Source organism: Anopheles nili, chromosome 2, assembly GCF_943737925.1.
Source record: "Anopheles nili chromosome 2, idAnoNiliSN_F5_01, whole genome shotgun sequence".
Classification (NCBI taxonomy): Eukaryota; Metazoa; Arthropoda; class Insecta; order Diptera; family Culicidae; genus Anopheles; species Anopheles nili.
Genome location: NC_071291.1, coordinates 51,680,766 through 51,697,738, shown reverse-complemented (window position 1 = coordinate 51,697,738; position 16,973 = coordinate 51,680,766). Strand labels below are relative to the sequence as shown.

The 16,973-nt window shown below is 43.7% G+C and overlaps 2 protein-coding genes across 2 annotated transcripts; one reads left to right on the top strand and one right to left on the bottom strand.

The window, feature by feature from the left end:
• Positions 1–88: 88 nt before the first annotated feature.
• LOC128731674 (mucin-19) lies at positions 89–3,954 on the bottom strand. Its single transcript, XM_053824806.1, has 5 exons — positions 3,571–3,954; positions 3,423–3,504; positions 1,170–3,325; positions 892–1,030; positions 89–808 (listed from the first exon to the last, which is right to left on the bottom strand). The coding sequence occupies exons 1-5, from the start codon at positions 3,952–3,954 to the stop codon at positions 711–713; spliced, it is 2,859 nt and encodes a 952-aa protein (XP_053680781.1). The 3' UTR covers positions 89–710.
• A 1,702-nt stretch (positions 3,955–5,656) lies between these two features.
• Positions 5,657–11,931, top strand: LOC128730926 (sorting nexin-8-like). Its single transcript, XM_053824019.1, has 7 exons — positions 5,657–6,429; positions 9,767–9,864; positions 9,946–10,037; positions 10,424–10,972; positions 11,041–11,161; positions 11,226–11,396; positions 11,497–11,931. The coding sequence occupies exons 1-7, from the start codon at positions 5,796–5,798 to the stop codon at positions 11,548–11,550; spliced, it is 1,719 nt and encodes a 572-aa protein (XP_053679994.1). The 5' UTR covers positions 5,657–5,795; the 3' UTR covers positions 11,551–11,931.
• Positions 11,932–16,973: the final 5,042 nt, after the last annotated feature.

The window sequence follows — 16,973 nt, the reverse complement described above, 5'->3', positions numbered from 1 at the left end:
ACAAAATTGCCACGGTGAATTTCAAATCCTCTCAATACGGCCTGCTCGTTCTTAAATAAATAATAAGTTCAAATCCAAATATGTTAAACTAGCTTTGTATTTATCATTTAAATCCTGTTATACTCGTTAACTACTTATTTATAACAATCGCGAGTTTGAAAACAGCGAAATGTTTGTAGTCAAGACAAAATAGGAATTTTTATTTTCTGTTAAATGAACATTGAGCTTTGGCTAACGCGAAACTTAAATTATTCGTTTGTGTTGCGAATAATGGCTGCAAAAGGATCTTCCACTAAGTTTTTGCTCTAATGTTAGCTTAATTTACAATCCTGTCAATTGAGACGCCCAGTCAATTGAGGCAATTTATTCAATAGCATTAAAATTAAATCTACTACTTCGAAGAAAGTTGAGCTTTTAAGATTGGTATTGTCAACCAGCCGCGTCAGAAGCCAGTATTCAATTGGCTTTCCGAGACCGTTAGGCAACTCCGATAGGAATTAATTCCTATTTTACAAAAGGATAAAATTATCATCTACCTGATGTCTTATGATACAAAGTTCTATATTTATATAACTATTCCCCATCTTCCTCCAGGGCCGACGAAGGAACGGTACTGGGGTCGTACTGATCGAAGATGCTCAAGCCTATGTAAAGCAATTTGATAAAACTCCTTAAATATATTCCACCTAGCGCCTTTACTGTGACCCAGATCAATTGACCAGGTTCAGCGATTGATACTGTTCTTCGTTAACCTCCGTCATCATAAAGCTACCATCAGGTAGAAGCAAAACAACACGTCGAGTACCACCTACAGGGAAAATTGATAGACGATCGGTATAGAATTCGATTTGCGAAAGTGCATAGAATGGCAATAAATGAATGAGTGCTTACCCGGAGATGGCTGATCGGCTTGTACGACTTCGGCCGTAATTTGACCGTCTTGCGAGTCGTCGGTTTGAATTGTGAGCTGCTGATTAGTATCAACCGTCTGCTGATACTGGGCTGCCTGCTCTTCTGTTAATTGTGGTCCCTATAATGAAATAAAAAATGACTCCATTAATTGAATTTCAAAAGGGGGTTTAGAATACGAAAACATTATGATCTTCAAAGTAGATGGTATTAGAGCAGTGTCCACCAAATCAATTCAGTTTCAACTAGTTTCGCTTTACCTCTTGAGGGACGGAAACGGCCTCCGAAACCGCGGCATCCAACGTCAGAACACCTGTACCGGCTGCCGTCGCATCCTCTTCGCCTTCCTGCGAAGCCACCAACACGCAGCTCTGCTCTCCGTCGGCACCTTGCGCGATAAGTATGGTTTGTCCTTCGGCGTTCTTGCCTGCCACCTGGTACAACGTACCGTCCTCACCCGCAACAATAATTGGCGAACCGTCCTCGTTCGTTAACAGCTGCTGGACCTGTGTGTCCGTCTGCTCACCACCGGCCACCATCAATTGCTGATCGCTCGACGTACCATCTGCACCCGGCTGCTCGCTCTGCTCTTTTTTGACGAGCGCCTTCTTGTCCTCCGGTTCCGCTTCGGGACTGGGAACTGGAGTGGGTTCTCCTTCCGCCTGCGATAGCACTTTCCCCGTCACCGGACACAATGTCATAGCACGCGGCGGGCTCGAGGGAGTGGACAATTGCAGGTTTGAGGAGGAAAAGCTTTCGGTCTCACCTTCGTCGTCCTCGGTAGCCGGCTTTTTACCGCCCGCCACCGTGGACGTTGTGACGACTCTCTTGACCACGTTCAGACCTTGCTTGCGCAGTGCATTTATCTTCTGCTCCGATGAGACGGATCCTGGCCGCGTAATTGTCGACGTTCGCACAACCGTACCTGGCGTGCTGGTCGCACCGGGAGTTCCAACCTTACTGGTCATCACTTTTGGTTGAGTCGAGGTGATGACGCGGGGCGATAGCGTGGTGCGCTGCTGACCGACGGCAGAGGTTGTCGTAATCTTGGGAACGGGTGCACCCGTAGTCGCGAATTTGCCCCCCACTATCGCTTGCCGCTGGTGCGCGGGCGTACTGGGGATGAACTTTGTGGCCTTGCGGATCGTCTGCTTGACGAGCTGCTCAGTACCGTCGACGTTACGGCGTATAAAGCGTGTCGTTACACCCGAAGCATCGGTCGTCGAAGACGGGGCCTGGATTGTGATGGCACGCGCCGCGGGTGTCGTCGAGGTGGCAAGGATCGTCGGACCCGCTGCGCTGGCTGCCGCATGGGGCGAGCTCTGTGGAGAAGAATTGGTGGATTCCGTTTTGATCTTGAATATTCCATGCATGCCCCCCGGGTCCGACTTTGGCACTATCTTCACCTTCGCTTCGCCGCGCGGTGACAGCCGGTTCGTGACTGGGCTGCCCGCGACCAGCCCGGGCGGTTTCTTACTAATGCCACTCGACACACCATCCTTCGGTGATTTAAGTATAACCACCTCCGCCGCATTGCTGTCCTTCGGCGAAGAAACCGTCCCGTTTACGGTGGCTCCAGCGAAAGCAGAAGATTTGACACCACCGGCCATGGACACTATCTTTACGTTCCCACTCTGCGATACCTTGTTCAGCGCTTCGTTGACGCCAAGCTCTGTCCGTGGCTTCTTTGCCGCGTCCATCGAATCTTGGTCACTACCCACGTTCAACCCATCGGATTCGCCTTCGTCAAGCTTGCGTTTCCCCGCCTGGCCCGTCTCCTCGTCACCCGGCGATCGGCTACCGGCGGTCCAAAGCTTCACCCTGTCGAGCGCACTGGCCTTCGAGTTGCGTATCGGTCGCAGCTGGCTGGCAGTCGAAGCGGTTGGTGAAGTGTTCGCGCCAGCGGTTGTCGTGCCAGCACCGGTTCCACCTGCAGCCGTTGCACCAGCGGGTTTAGCCCTTTCCAGACGCTGCTGCTGCAGTGCTCGAGCAGCCGTGGCCGCTCGTTGCTCTTTCTGTTTGGCCAGCTGCACTTCGAAGTGTTCCAGGATGCTTTGGGCCGTGTTTAGATGCGTCAACGGCTCCCAGGTATTGTGATCGTTCGTCATCTTGGCCCACTTCACCAGATACTCGTGCATCTTGATGATGGGACTGAACCGTTTGGCCAAAATCTTCTCCACCTCTTCCTCCGAGAACACACCCGTCTTCGGGTGCGTGCGCGTTGCAAAGGAGCGACGTGCAGGCGTCAATGTCGTGCCGGGTTTTGCGCCATCGGGTTTTTTGACACCACCCATCGCAGCACCAACGACGACGCGTGTCTTCGGATCCACCGCGCTTCCTATGATGTTCGGTTTGATATCGCCTGGTTTACGCACCATGGGTGCGAAACGATTCTGAGCATTCACCATTCCCGGTTCTACGAAGAATAGATAGAAAATAAAGAAACAAAATGTAATATACAAATGTAATACATCAGATAGTCCGCCATAGCGCGACGAGTAATTGCTACTTACTTTTATCTTGCATATCATTTCCAGTTTCTACGATCGTTTTAGTAATTTTTACCGGCATTTCCTGTAGGTTGCCCGCACCGGTCTACGAGTGAAGGAGAGTGAAATGATTAAATTCACCACATCGCGAATGTGTTACAATGCAGCTTACCTTTGAAAACGACTGGATGGTTTTACCCGCAACAATCCATGTATCGCGAACGGATTCTTCAAGTTTAACCCACGTCTGGTACAGCTTCCACGAGTTGTTCGAGCCGTCCGTTTTCTCATCACCGGTGGCGTTTCGCTGGCCGGACTTCCAGAGCAGAAAGGCCCACACCTTCGCCTGTGCCTCATCACAATCGTGCAGCGTCGACGAAGACGCCCGTTTGCAGTCCGGTTCATTTTCCTTGTGCTCCCGGAACAGCTCGATCAGATGAAACACGGAGTGGCACCGTCCACACACCAGCACATCACAGGAGGCAATGTCCGCCTGGGCCTTTTTTATCAGGTCCGGATGCTTACCTATATCGGCCGGATCAATTTCCTTTCCCATCGAGGTTCCCTTTAACGCCGGAATCTGTATGTACGCAGGTAAATGAGCGAAAGCATAAATACCTTCATCGTCTTTCTTGCCGCCAACGACAAGATTACAAGTTGTTTGACGTAGGGCGCCGTTGCTCTCGAGCATGGATGCAGATCAAGTTGACTAAAGCAAGCTGTCTTTGATGTGTCGTACTTTTCATCGCGAACATGGCTCTGTAGCTTGGTTCGGTGCCTCCATTGCTCGGATCAACAAAGCGCCTACATCGTTTGCCGATAATTCGACACCTCACCTTGACTGAAAAAGTGGAACCGCTATTTGGAACCAAACACTTTATTTAACAATCTTAAAGCGCGCTGCTGTTTTGATCGTTAGCGCGTACGTATACACTCTAGCGATACCGTCGGCTGGCGATGGTGCTTTTCCCTTGCAGATCGATTTATCTACGGCGCACGGTGTTTTCCGCCAAAAATTTATATCCACAAGCGCCACAGTTGCAGCACTATATACTCTACTCAAATACAGCTTACTAGCAGGGCGAAATAGCTGCACTACACGGGAAAACACAGATTCACGAACTACCAGAAGAATTCGAGGCAGCCTTTAGTTTTGCTCTCGTTTGTCCGTTCGCTAATTTTGTACTTACTACAAAATGGTTCGTGCGTTGCTCGAATCAAGAGGCGGTGGCTTGACAACCAAAGCATAGTGGCTGCGTACGTGGAAGCGTCACAAGTGGTGACAGCATCATTTCGAATCGAACGTTTATATTTATTTCTTCGGTTGAAAATACCTCATGAAAGAACAATTACGCGTGTCTCTGTCGATGTAATTATAAATTTGTTAGGCAGAGCTAACATGCTGGTTATCACATGACTCCATTATTGATTTTTTTTATCATTTTCGTAATATCACCATTACGGCAGCATGGTTTCGCATCGAATGTTTGCTATTATTTCTGAGGTGGATTTCTTAGTTTGACATGAATTTCGTTACAAAAGCATATCTATAAGGTAGAGATTTTATGCGCATTATTGTATTTTTTGCCAATGTTTTTCAAGGTGTTTAACTTATTCGCAAGGCTCATTTTGTAAAACACACTGGTTTGTGTCTTGGGATATCCAACAGGTGACGCCACTATCGATTAAAAGGTCAAGGTGTTGCCCACAGCTGTCAAAAAACGGTTGTAATGGAAACAACGCCGGGTTGGACATGCCTGAAATAGGGGTTGTTTTGCGGCCGTTCGTTCGGTTTGGGGTTGCCGTTCGGTCCGGTGCGCATTGTCGGTCGTTTCGCTTGCGGTGCATCGCGGCGTACGGTGCGATTCTCGGATGTGAATGGGCGTTCTGAGGGAAAATCTAAAATATCTCGTCGCGTTAGTTGCCAAACTGAGGCTTGAACGTTGCTCCATCAGCAAACGGTAGTGTACGCCCGTATCGTCATTCCCCCCACCATCCGAAAGCCACCAACAACCGATTGTGCCACAATCTGTGCTTGTGGGTTGTGTGTGCGCACGCGAGTCTCTCGAGCGTTCATCTCCGTAGGCGATTCGGTCCTGTGCAAGTGCAAGGATATCGGGTATTGTGCCATCTATTATTCACCACCATGCGGCTCCTTTGCATCGCGTGACAGCGCTGCGCTCGTTTCGCGTGCCGTTGCCCGCCCTTCTGTGTATTCTGTGCGGTGTTGTTATTCCTGGGCTGCTGATGCGAGAGAAAACGCTGTGGGATCGTGAGAGCGTGTGTGAGTGCGATGCGGCCCTAAAACATCCGTCAAAACCGTTGCAACCCCCAGCAGAAAAAAGGGCAGAGCGTGTTGTGCGCGCGTGAGAAAAACAAAAGCGAGACAGGCGCACGATGCCCGTTGTTGTTGAGACCATCTTCCGGCAGCCACCGACAGCATCCCCGTTGCTGCTGGTTGCGGAAACATCAACCGATCCGACACTCGCCAGTTCGTCAGAGGCTGTTTCCATCGCGATGATGGAGGTTTCGGAACCACCACCGGGAGGTCCTTTCGACGGAGAGTCCGTTGGGGAGCCATCGATTACCAATGGAGCTTCGACGCACCTGCGCCATCCTTGGCACGGTGCAACCCGGGACGCCTCGAGATCCCCATCGGTTGGGGACACGTTCGTTTCGGCTGCGGCTTCATCCGACCTTCCGTACCCATCGTCCTTCTCCGATAGCACGGATGATTCCGAGTCCGGTCCGGAAGACGAAGAAGCGGATGTGGCCAATCGAACCGGCACACGGACCGGTCCGTTCGGGTACATTACGACTGCCACCATCACGCTTAGTGGCTGCAGCAACTCATTCGCTAATGGCCATGAGCCAGGCAGCGGCATTTCACCACCTTCGAGTCCTGGCCGCCAGTCTGGAGCTCCATCCTCGCCGATGGAAACCGCACCGGAAACCATCGTCCGGACGAATCCTTCACCAGGCCGCGATACAACGCCATCATCGGCTTCCACGTCCGGCTCGGTGTCAATCGGTGAGTAGGAATTGCCAGCGGTAAATTATCATTTGTAAGGTTGATCGCATTATTCCCACGGATAGCCGTTTTCCGCTTCTAAGCTTTCCATCGTTATCTTGATCGGGTGATTTACAAACACCAGAAATCGTTAGTAGAACCATGCTGAGCAGGGTGATGCTAATATTAATTTCTCTAACGATCCGGTTACTGGTCACGCTTAGTGTAATCATTGCAATCGTGCTTAAAGCGTGGCGCTGATTGGGGATTGCAAATTGCTGGAAAGCGCGTATTAATCAGCACTGCAATCAGAAAAACGAAGCGTTCCATCTGATAGTGAAATCGAATCGGGAAATACCTTGCTTTAAGAGCGGTTATACAACATACCGAGGCGTATGTCGCTGATAACCGCCAGTTTCTAGCGTGAATGTGAGCGCACGGTGAGCCATTGGGATTAGAACTTTGGATTGAATCGATGCGATTGATGGTAAAATATCGTCCCCTATCTAAAATTCGTTATCATAAGCATACTCTGCGAGAACGGCACGCTGCCAAACACAACAACGCATTTGTTTATCCGACAGCAACTACGAACTACCGAATTCGTTAATTTATTCTCCAAACATGCTCTAGATTGTTCAGACGGTTTTCTACATCGAGGATAGAGATGCCACACCGTCATCCCGTCACAATAAGCGTGTGAAGTGTGTATTTTACGCGTAAAAAAGGACAGAAAGCTCTTAACATCAATCGGTTTGTTTACTAGACATATTCACGGGATGGTTTTCGAATCCAACTCGGATGTACGAGGGATCGTTGTGTTATCATCACGGGGTTTCATTTGACAAATTTTGCAAGATTTTTTTTGTGATCCTTGTGCAAAACAGACTCACGGATATCACCAACAAGATTAGTAGGCTTTTGTCGCATTAAAACTGTTATACACCTCTTGTTTTTTCGAAGTCATTTAGGCTCGCCTACTGTGGTCAGGCTCAGTCATTCAGGCTCGCCTACTGTGGTCATACCCTGGTGGAATTCGGTCAGAGCCTTCTGGAAAAGTGATTGCTACGCCACAGAACCGAACGCGACCTTGGAGGGCATTTTGTTTGAACATGTGCAGTTCGATTAGTATGGTGTTATAACTTCTTGTTTGCTTTTCGATGTACCATACCTCTTACTGTAGACTACTCTTTCTGAAAACAAACAATTATACGCCGTGAGTTGTAAATGAAACCGTTTTAAGGTTCCGCTCGAGCCCACAACCCCCTGCGAAATGGCGCTCGATTGTGATTGGAGTCACGAGACACTCCGTGGTTGGGCTTAGCAGACGTAAACAATTTGTGCTTCGGAATGGTTTAACAAATTCGGAAAGTTGTCGGCATGCGAACAACGGCGGCCTCGACTTCAAACAGGTTTCACTGTCATCAGGAGGTCGGATTCGGAAGTATTTAGCATGCGCCCGGCTGGCTAACCAACCGGTATACCCGGTCATTACCGATTCCAGACAGGTTTTTGGTTATCCGTCCGTACGTCGTCCGGACGGGACCCTGGAAGTCCGAGTGACTGATTGGTGTGTGTGTTTCGGTGCGTAATCATTGTTTTCATCATCGCTTTGGCGTCCCTTTTCGAAAGCTACCCCTGAATCCATGCGGTGATGAAAAAAGGGGTTCCACCGCCATGGAAACGGACCGTATTCGAACGACAGTAATCCACTTCCTCACATCCCCTGCTGATGATGGGGATTTTCAGATAGGAGAAGAAATAATGAACATGCCGGTAGCATGCCTTGATCAAGAAACATGTTCTTCGTTGACTACATTTTTTTTCTCGTAGCTCTTCTGTTGCTTTAGTAATGAGAATGATTCGACATGTTGAGATGACGAAAGCAAACAAAAGATATACTTTAACTTGTCAACTATAAGAACAATTTAAAATGCTTGTTTGTTTGTAAGCTATGATTAAATCGCCAAAGTGTAAGGGCTTCACAATAAAGCACACATCGTGTGGCTGAAAACTCGAACGCACATGTATACATCTTGCTCGTATATGACAATATTCAACATTGCCTGGTTACCTTGAAAGCCAAGCGGGCCACAAGCAGCACCACATCTTTTACGACAATCCTCTGGACTCGTATCGACCCGAGGCCATCAGTGACGTGGTTTCATCTTGCCGCTTAACTGCAAAATTAAGTAATGCGCAAAACCACAACACAAGCAGTCTTGTCCAGTTAAATTTAACCTTGAGACGTTGCTGCAACAATCGACACAATGTACGGAAGTCGCTGGCAGTATTGCAATTAGCATGTTCGAGAAGCATCCGGATAGTGCAGTTGCTTAAATAATAATGCACTTACATGTTTGAGTTATCTGTCTACGTGAACGTAGCCTTGTTTTCCAGTTCTATTTTTACTGTCTTTTACTTTTGACTTCAATCAATTGATTAAAATTAATAAATACATCTATATTTCGAACGAAGAGTTTTAATCGCAAATTTTGACTTTCCATAAATCGGCAACAGTAGAGCCTCATTGGCCACACCACGATGATAACGAGGGGCACGCCACCACGTGTATATTTGTTGTTTTTGGCCACGCGGTGATATTTGAATCAGTATTATGCTGCTGATTTCATCCCGTATCCCTCTTCCTCAACATAGTAATCACGAGCATGTGGCGCTGGCCATTTGATAACCTTGGCAGAAGTTTATGAGTATCATGAGTGTGTGTGTTTGTGTGTTATACGAGGTTGGCTAGAAATTGGATAATGTTCTTATGTACGTTTGCTACATGATAGAAACGTGCTGCGTTGACCCAAAAAGACGAAAAAAGTGGCAGCAATGATAATTGCAAGAGTCTGATTTGGCCAGCGAAGTGTAGATTAAAGACAACATTAACGAAGGATTCCTTATCACGATCTATTATATGGTATCATCAAGACATCTATTATTAGGGCAACATTAATTAATGATCATGATATGATGATTAATTATGTGTGTGCAAATAAATGTATTTGTATGCAAATAATGCGTTCGTGACGTCGTTTATGGAGAAGCCTTAACAGTATCATTTGCTTTATTGATACCTGCGAGAAACCTTGTAGATGTTGATCGTTTTACGACAGAAAAGGCAAGTGTCAAAAATGTAGATCGTTGATTGAAGGCTAGAAAAGGCAACACGCGTGGAAACTAACGTAGGAAGGTTTTTTTAGCAGCGGTTTGTTATCAACTGCTGGAAAGGATCACGCAGAACATACAAATGGATACTTGCAACAATATCGATCATGTAGAAGGTGTAGTGTGCAAGCGATCGCCAAGGATGTGATTAGTAACATTGTTTTCTTTTTCCTCGTATACGCAGGAGATGGTTCAACGGAGCGGGAACTAATTGAGCCATACATCAGCGTCAAGGTGGTTCCGGAGAAAAAAGGCTTCTTTCTAAAGCATTCCAAGTATGAGGTATGATCGGACTCTTTTTTTCTACCTGAAAGATACACGAGGGTCTTCGAGGCCTGATCGTTACGGTTGCTCACTTCGCAGATCAAATTGAAGGGTGTCGATAAAGCTGTCCGAAGGCGGTACAAAGATTTCGTCACACTGCATCGCTACTTGGCAGAGAAGTATCCATATCGGTGAGTAGATGAGGCAGTAGAGTACCTTTCGTTCGGAACGTGTCACCGATCGGTCACGTAGGAGGTGTACGCGTGCGTGATCCGTAAGTGCATTCATGCACGTTGTAGAACTCTGGAGCTAGCAGCTCGGGGTCGCTATAATTGCAGTTCGTTTCGTAAGACATGCTTCAAGTGTGAAACGCTTGCATGCGGGAGCTCATTAATAATCGCAAATTACCATGGAAGGACACTCTAGCGTTAGGAGATTGGCACCCATTTTTATGATTGCATGATTTGTGCAACTCATCTCCCCATTTGGGTTCAACATCGTTAAACAGCGTCATGAAATCGCTGGTTTTTAATTTTCAACGTTCATCAATACACCGGATCGTTTGTATGTTTTACAGGCTTCTTCCAACATTACCCCCCAAACAACTGATGCTGGATTCACTTCTCGAAGAGCGTCGGAGGGGTTTGCAGACCTGGCTCACCATCGTATCGTTGCATCCTGTCCTGGGCAGATCGTCGATCGTGAACACCTTCCTACGCGACACCACCACCGATCATCAGTACCGGTTGCAGGTGGCTTACGAGAAACAAATGGACGAAATGATGCGTCTTCGTTCCGATGCAGTCCTGCCGGATGTTGATATCGATGCGCTAGCAGATGCAAGAACCCGCCTACGACGTGTCCAGGGTGGAATCGGTCGATTGAGGGAGCTGTTCGATCGGCGTGTGTATCATTCCCAGCAGCAGTTGACCGAGAGCACTCAAATCGATCATATCCTGCAGAGTGCCGATTTGCGGGATGCATTCGTGCATGACGGAGTCGCACTTGATGATATGTCTGCTGGTGAGCAACTTGTTGCGAAGCAATACGAACGGTACGTGCAGATCCAGCAACGTGCCGTCACCGAACGGTTGGACGTGTTGCTAGAAGTGCTGCATGCTCACAGGTAGGAGTAGAGTGAAGCTCTTAAACAACAAACTTGCCAACTCATTAAAAAAACCATCGTATTTGCAGCGAGCTTTGCGAACGTATCGAAAGAGGTGTCATACTCGAACATCAGAGAGCACTTGCGAAGGCCACAGCAGGAACGGGACAAACGAAAGTAAAGGCTCCTGCCGTTAACCAGAGGACGATCGTGGGGGTAAATGAACGACACGCGAACGCCATGTACAACAAGTAAATCATTTAAATTATTTTAGCCAACGGACACCATCACAGCGTCAGTGTCGGAATTAGATCAACTTGCCCGTCGGTCTGCATTCGCGTTCAGCTGTGCCCAAGCCGAAACCCTTCTTGCTGAGCGACACCTGCAATCGCTGCCTTCAGTTCTGTTGTCTTACGCCCACGAGGAGCAGCAGCACCATCAGAAGGTAAAGCCTGCCGTCAGTTGCGTCGATCTCCAATCGGCACCGTCCTCCGCCGGCCCTACTAACCGTTGGAAATATTTCGTAAATCTTTCTTTCACTCCAGATGTGGAAGATATGGCATCGGTTAGTAGTTAGTGAGTCGACCAGGCTCAGCTAAAGCATTCAACCACATCCAAACACTGCACGCAGATACGGACAGATTTTGAGGAACAATGTTGAAATTTGATGTTATCAGCAATGGCAACACATTTCGGCGTTCATTAACAGGCAGAAACTAGCGATAAAAATTAACGCGTTCTTGTTCGCGTTGTGAGAACTAGAAAATCTCTACTTCGCGCCTTTGTTATTGTTCGCAAAGCATTTCGGCAGAATGATTCAACTGGTTAAGATAAATCGTAGCGATAATTGTACTTTAAGAGTTCGTTTATAGCAAGATGGGTATCATAGGTTAGAGAATCATTAAAGTAAAATAGTTTCAAACGGATTATTTCTTAAATTCGTATAAATGACATGGAAATAAAAGTTGAAATAAAATCGTACAGAAAGCAATTTCTTCAATGGAGTGTTTTTGTTTTAAATATTCAACACCTTTAAATACTACGATAAAAAATAAATAAGAATCTTAATTGAAAGAAAAATTGTGCCAATTTGTGGCCTTTCCAGTAGCATGTTCCATCACTTTAACATTACTTCCTGCCATTCTGGCTACATCAGAATCAGTAACTTTGCACTACAAAACATCATTGTGATAATTTAAACGAATTACTCAAGATTTAAGCATAAGTTGATAACGCGTTTGTGTTTATTTTTTCGGAAGTCTACTGTATAAATGTCTAAATTTAGAGCACAAGCTGTTTCCAATGCCCTGTATCATTTTCCATTATCTCGGCCTCATGTGGTTAGAGAAAGCATTTGAAGCTGACCATACATTCTTTTTAACAAGTCATACAAGTCTTTTTAACGTAACATAGATTGTAGCATGAAAACTACATTTTACGATCTACATTCTCATCCGTAGAAGTAATCTAAAACTGCTGAGCAAAATGCTAAAATCATCCTGTAGCTAAAATGATACAGTTGAATGCACGATATTCTTCATTTACAGTTTTAACAAATTTAGTCCTTAAGCCATCCGTTTTAGTTGAATTGGGTTTAGTTATCGATGAATACTTGTAATAAAGGGCCCTAACATGGTCCTATCGCAAACATATCATTATATGACGAGCTATCTTTCTTTTTTTGAATTTCGTAGTATTTTCCTGTTGTTCTAGTGTATATTTTTTCTCGTTAGTCCTAGCTGTCCTTGACTCTTTTCGATTTCGCCATCTATTTTGTGGGAATTGGAAAACCTATTCACCACTGGGGTGTGGCCTGCATGTTTTGTCAGTAGGCTATGGAGTACGCGATGGACTTTTATCAACTCAGGATTTAACGTAAACCTTACGACATGAGCCAGATGGTACCTGTAATATTATATGCAACTAATCTGGGATTAACATCGCATGGTTGAACAGCGCATTCAAATGATTGTTCGGTTCGCTGATTTCACTGCCAGTCTGAAGCATTGGTGTCGGTTTAATTATCTTCCAAATTTTCAAAATTATTAGTTTTCTATACCTGTTCTACACCGATATTTTGTGTTTGGCTATCACCTGGTGATGTTTATCATCACCTTTAATCAGCAGATTTGTGAGAAGCCTTCCTTGCAGCTCACAAAACACCATACTGTTCCATTGGTAGGCTATTATAGCAAATTATTATTTGCTAGGTTGAGATGAAGCTATAGACCTGCAAATCTTGCGCAAAACGATTATTTAATACCCGTATCTTCGTGTACGGTGATTCTAAGCTCGGTTATTTCAACTCCTCGTTACCTGAGAGCATTGTGTAGCACTGGCGTGTAGCATGTCCAATGTAGATGACGAATGCACAAATATGAACAGGTTGAAGAAAAAACGCAAGAAGGGTAGCCAGCCCGGCAGATAGCCAAATAAGCATTTCTTTATGCAAAAACAAAGGCGCGACGTACGCGACGGAACCGTCAACCCAAAACATTCATATTGATGATTACAAAAATGTAGTAAGTACACTGGATAAATCAAAACAGTTTTTGAGTAAAAATAAAGTCAATTTGAACACAAGGGCTATACAAGCGGTCCAAAAGGCTAACCTAAATATTGGTGTTTCAATTCAAGATCTTTGAGTGTCCCCCTACCCAAAGTAAGGCCTTAAAGTCTCGAGCTTTCCAGTATGGGAAACCTCTTCAAGATTTCAGAAAAGATCGCCTGACGGATCGATCTTATGGCCTTTATCATGATCAATGGCGATCATGACAAAAGGCTGCAATCGTCGGATATACGAATTGGTAGAACAGTGAAGTGTAGCTATATATTAATTAGTGGAAAAACATGGGTAATTTCGGAGCGAAACCAGAAGCACGAGTTAGAGAAGATCACGATATAACTATCATTCAAAACCAAGAAGCTCATACTGAACAGCATATTACTCAGCAACTTAAGTTGAACGTATTATGTATATTGATGACAATGCTATTAATCGTTAGAATTGGCTCAGTAGTTTATAACATGTTAAAGACCCATGAAAAAAACAAGCGTTAAAATCAATACTACCTCAGTGAGAAAAAATGGTAGCACAGTGCAAAACAAACAAACGGAAGTGCTTACACTAGTAAAGACATGTTAGCAGTAACAACAGTGCCGCACGGTAGACATAGTGCAAAAATAAAGTGCCGATGCAACGTAATATATGTTAGAAGTGCTTACGAGGCGAAGTGACATTTTTTTCTATACATCAAGAACTATATAAAAAAGGCCCAAGTAAGTGAAATCAACACTCATCAACGGCTCAGGAAGCGATAAACAACAACCACTCGTACTTGGATACACACGAAGAGGAGGTTCGAGCCTGCGAGCATTGGATAGCCCGGACTTGTGACCCTTCCCAATAGGACACCGAAGAATTTATGGAGCGTGTATTAATAGAGGCACAAAAAACATCCAAGCGAGCAGTTTGAAGATTTATTCGGGGAAACGGTAGCGGTAACAATAAAATACGAATAACCCCGAGAGAAGCGACCTGCAAGACGAAATAATAATCAAATTGTGCAAAAGAAGAAAAAAAAGGAACAGAAAATTGCAATTAAATAATAGATATGTTCGCGTTTCAAAGAGAATGTGCGATCAGGAATACAAGGGAAATGAAATCTTCGAAAAATGAATTTGAAAGAGCTCTATATTCAAGAAATGTAGAAACAAATCAGGAAATCATGTTAAAAATAACAAAAGCTACATATGCCGAAATCAACATTATCGTATCTACAATAACATAAAATTTAGAAAAACGATTCAAAAATAAAAAATGGCGACTTTTGATATAAAGACAGCATCGTCATTAATGCAAACATACAGTGGATCGGCAGAAAATTTAGATAACTTCATAGACGCAGCCAAATTTCTTAAAGAATATACCCCAGAAGTCTAAGAGGATAAATTGATAAAATTCATCTAGACTAGAATAATCAGTAAAACAAGAATAGAACTGACAACCACTACCACTGTAGTTTCAACGACTTGCTAAATTACAAAAAATCAAGATGCCAAGAAAAAACCAACCCAGCATAAAAATAACAAACATTAAAGAAGATATTTTAATCCTTGTAAAAAAATCACGCCTGGAATCTTTTATGGTAACACAGTAATTTCACCAACCTGCAAGAAAATCAAATTTATAAACACTTCTGAAAAAAATGTCTTTATTCACAACAATGACATCAAACCAAAAATAGAGCCACTTAACAATAATGAATACATAAATCATACTGTACCAACAGACAATGAGACAGCTTCCAGAATTATTAACAAAAATCATCACAATGATATACCAGAATATGCCAATGAACAATTGATTAATCTTATAACTAAATTTGCAAATATTTTTAGCCTAGACGACGAATCAATAACCACAAATAATTTTTACAAACAACAAATTCCATTAAAAGACAACGTCCCTTCATACATCTCAAACTATTAGCAAATTTAGTCCCAAACAGAAGAAATTAATAGTCAAGTCCACAAAATGCAGAATGATAAAATAATAGAACCATCAGTATCAGCATACAACTCGCCAATATTACTTTTACAAAAAAAATTGGCTGGAGAAAACAAAAAAAAATAGAGATTAGTGGTAGATTTCAGACAGTATAAAAGGAAAATTTTACTGGATAAGTTGCCGCTCCCCAGAATTGACACAATACTTGATCAACTAGAACGAGCGAAATTTTAACATGAGAGCTAGCATTTGTATATATTGACGCTATCATAGTTACTGTCATAGTTAAGCTTAATCCGGATAAGTGTGGTTTCTTTAAATCAGAAGTAACATATTTAGGTCATGAAAAAACAGACAAAAATGTTTTCTCAGACGATAGCAAATTTGATACAGTAAAACATTTTCCCTCACCAACTAATGCAAATGAATCATGCAAATGATTCGTAGCCTTTTGCAACTATTATAAAAAATTCATACAGAACTTTGCACAAATTGCAAAACCATTTAATAATCTAGTAAAAAAGAGCTCACAGTCAATATGGACTAAAGAATGTTAAGAAGCGTTTGATAAAAAAAACTATTATCTCCAACTATATTGAAATATCCAGATTTTGAGAAGTACTATCACAACTAACCAATGGCAACCACTTTCCAAACATATTTGCAAGAAAAAGCTTCACATCAGGAGAGCCAATAATTGAAGCCAATGATAAAAAAATAAGCCAATAATTGAAAAAGAATTAACTGCAATTCATTGGGCAGTTAACTAGTTCAAACCTTACATATATGGTCGAAATTTCCATGGACCACAGACTAGTATAACTGTTTGGAATGAAGACTTCTACATCTAAGTTAACTAGAATAAGATAAATCACAGAGAAACTTGTCTTTGAAATTGAATTCTTAGCAGGAAAAGCAAACGTAGCAGCGGATACCATCTGAAAAAGAAAGCACTGAAGCAGTCCTAAGAGTAAATACTAAAGCAATGATAAAGAAGAGAAATAATTCAAACGTAGACCCAACTTCGTTAGTAGAAAAGGAGAGGAATGATCAACCCTACATCTGGCAGGCAAATAACACATTGGAAGTTAAAAAACTTCTAAAAATACAAACAGATGAATTATGAAAACTTTTAAACATCACAATGTACAATCACACTTATACAAAAGCGATAGGAAAAACTATGAAACTCCAAAAATTAAAGCAACGTCAAATGGAAGTCAAACACTTGAGCTTGCACTTCTGGAACTATGCTAAATCGGGAAAAAATTTAAAAGAGAAATCCCAGCAATGTCTGTAAATAACAATTTATTCAAATATTATTAAACCAATAAGAAATAGGTAATAAAAGCCATATCGAGGTTTGAAAGAAACTTGTTTATACAACTCAGGTGGATATCAGAGGAGGAAGAGTGGCTGAGTATAATATACAATTGTCGCGTGACCCCTTTGGGAGGACATGTAGGCCAGTACAGAATATGAAAAATGATGATAAAAAAGTACGTTAAAAAA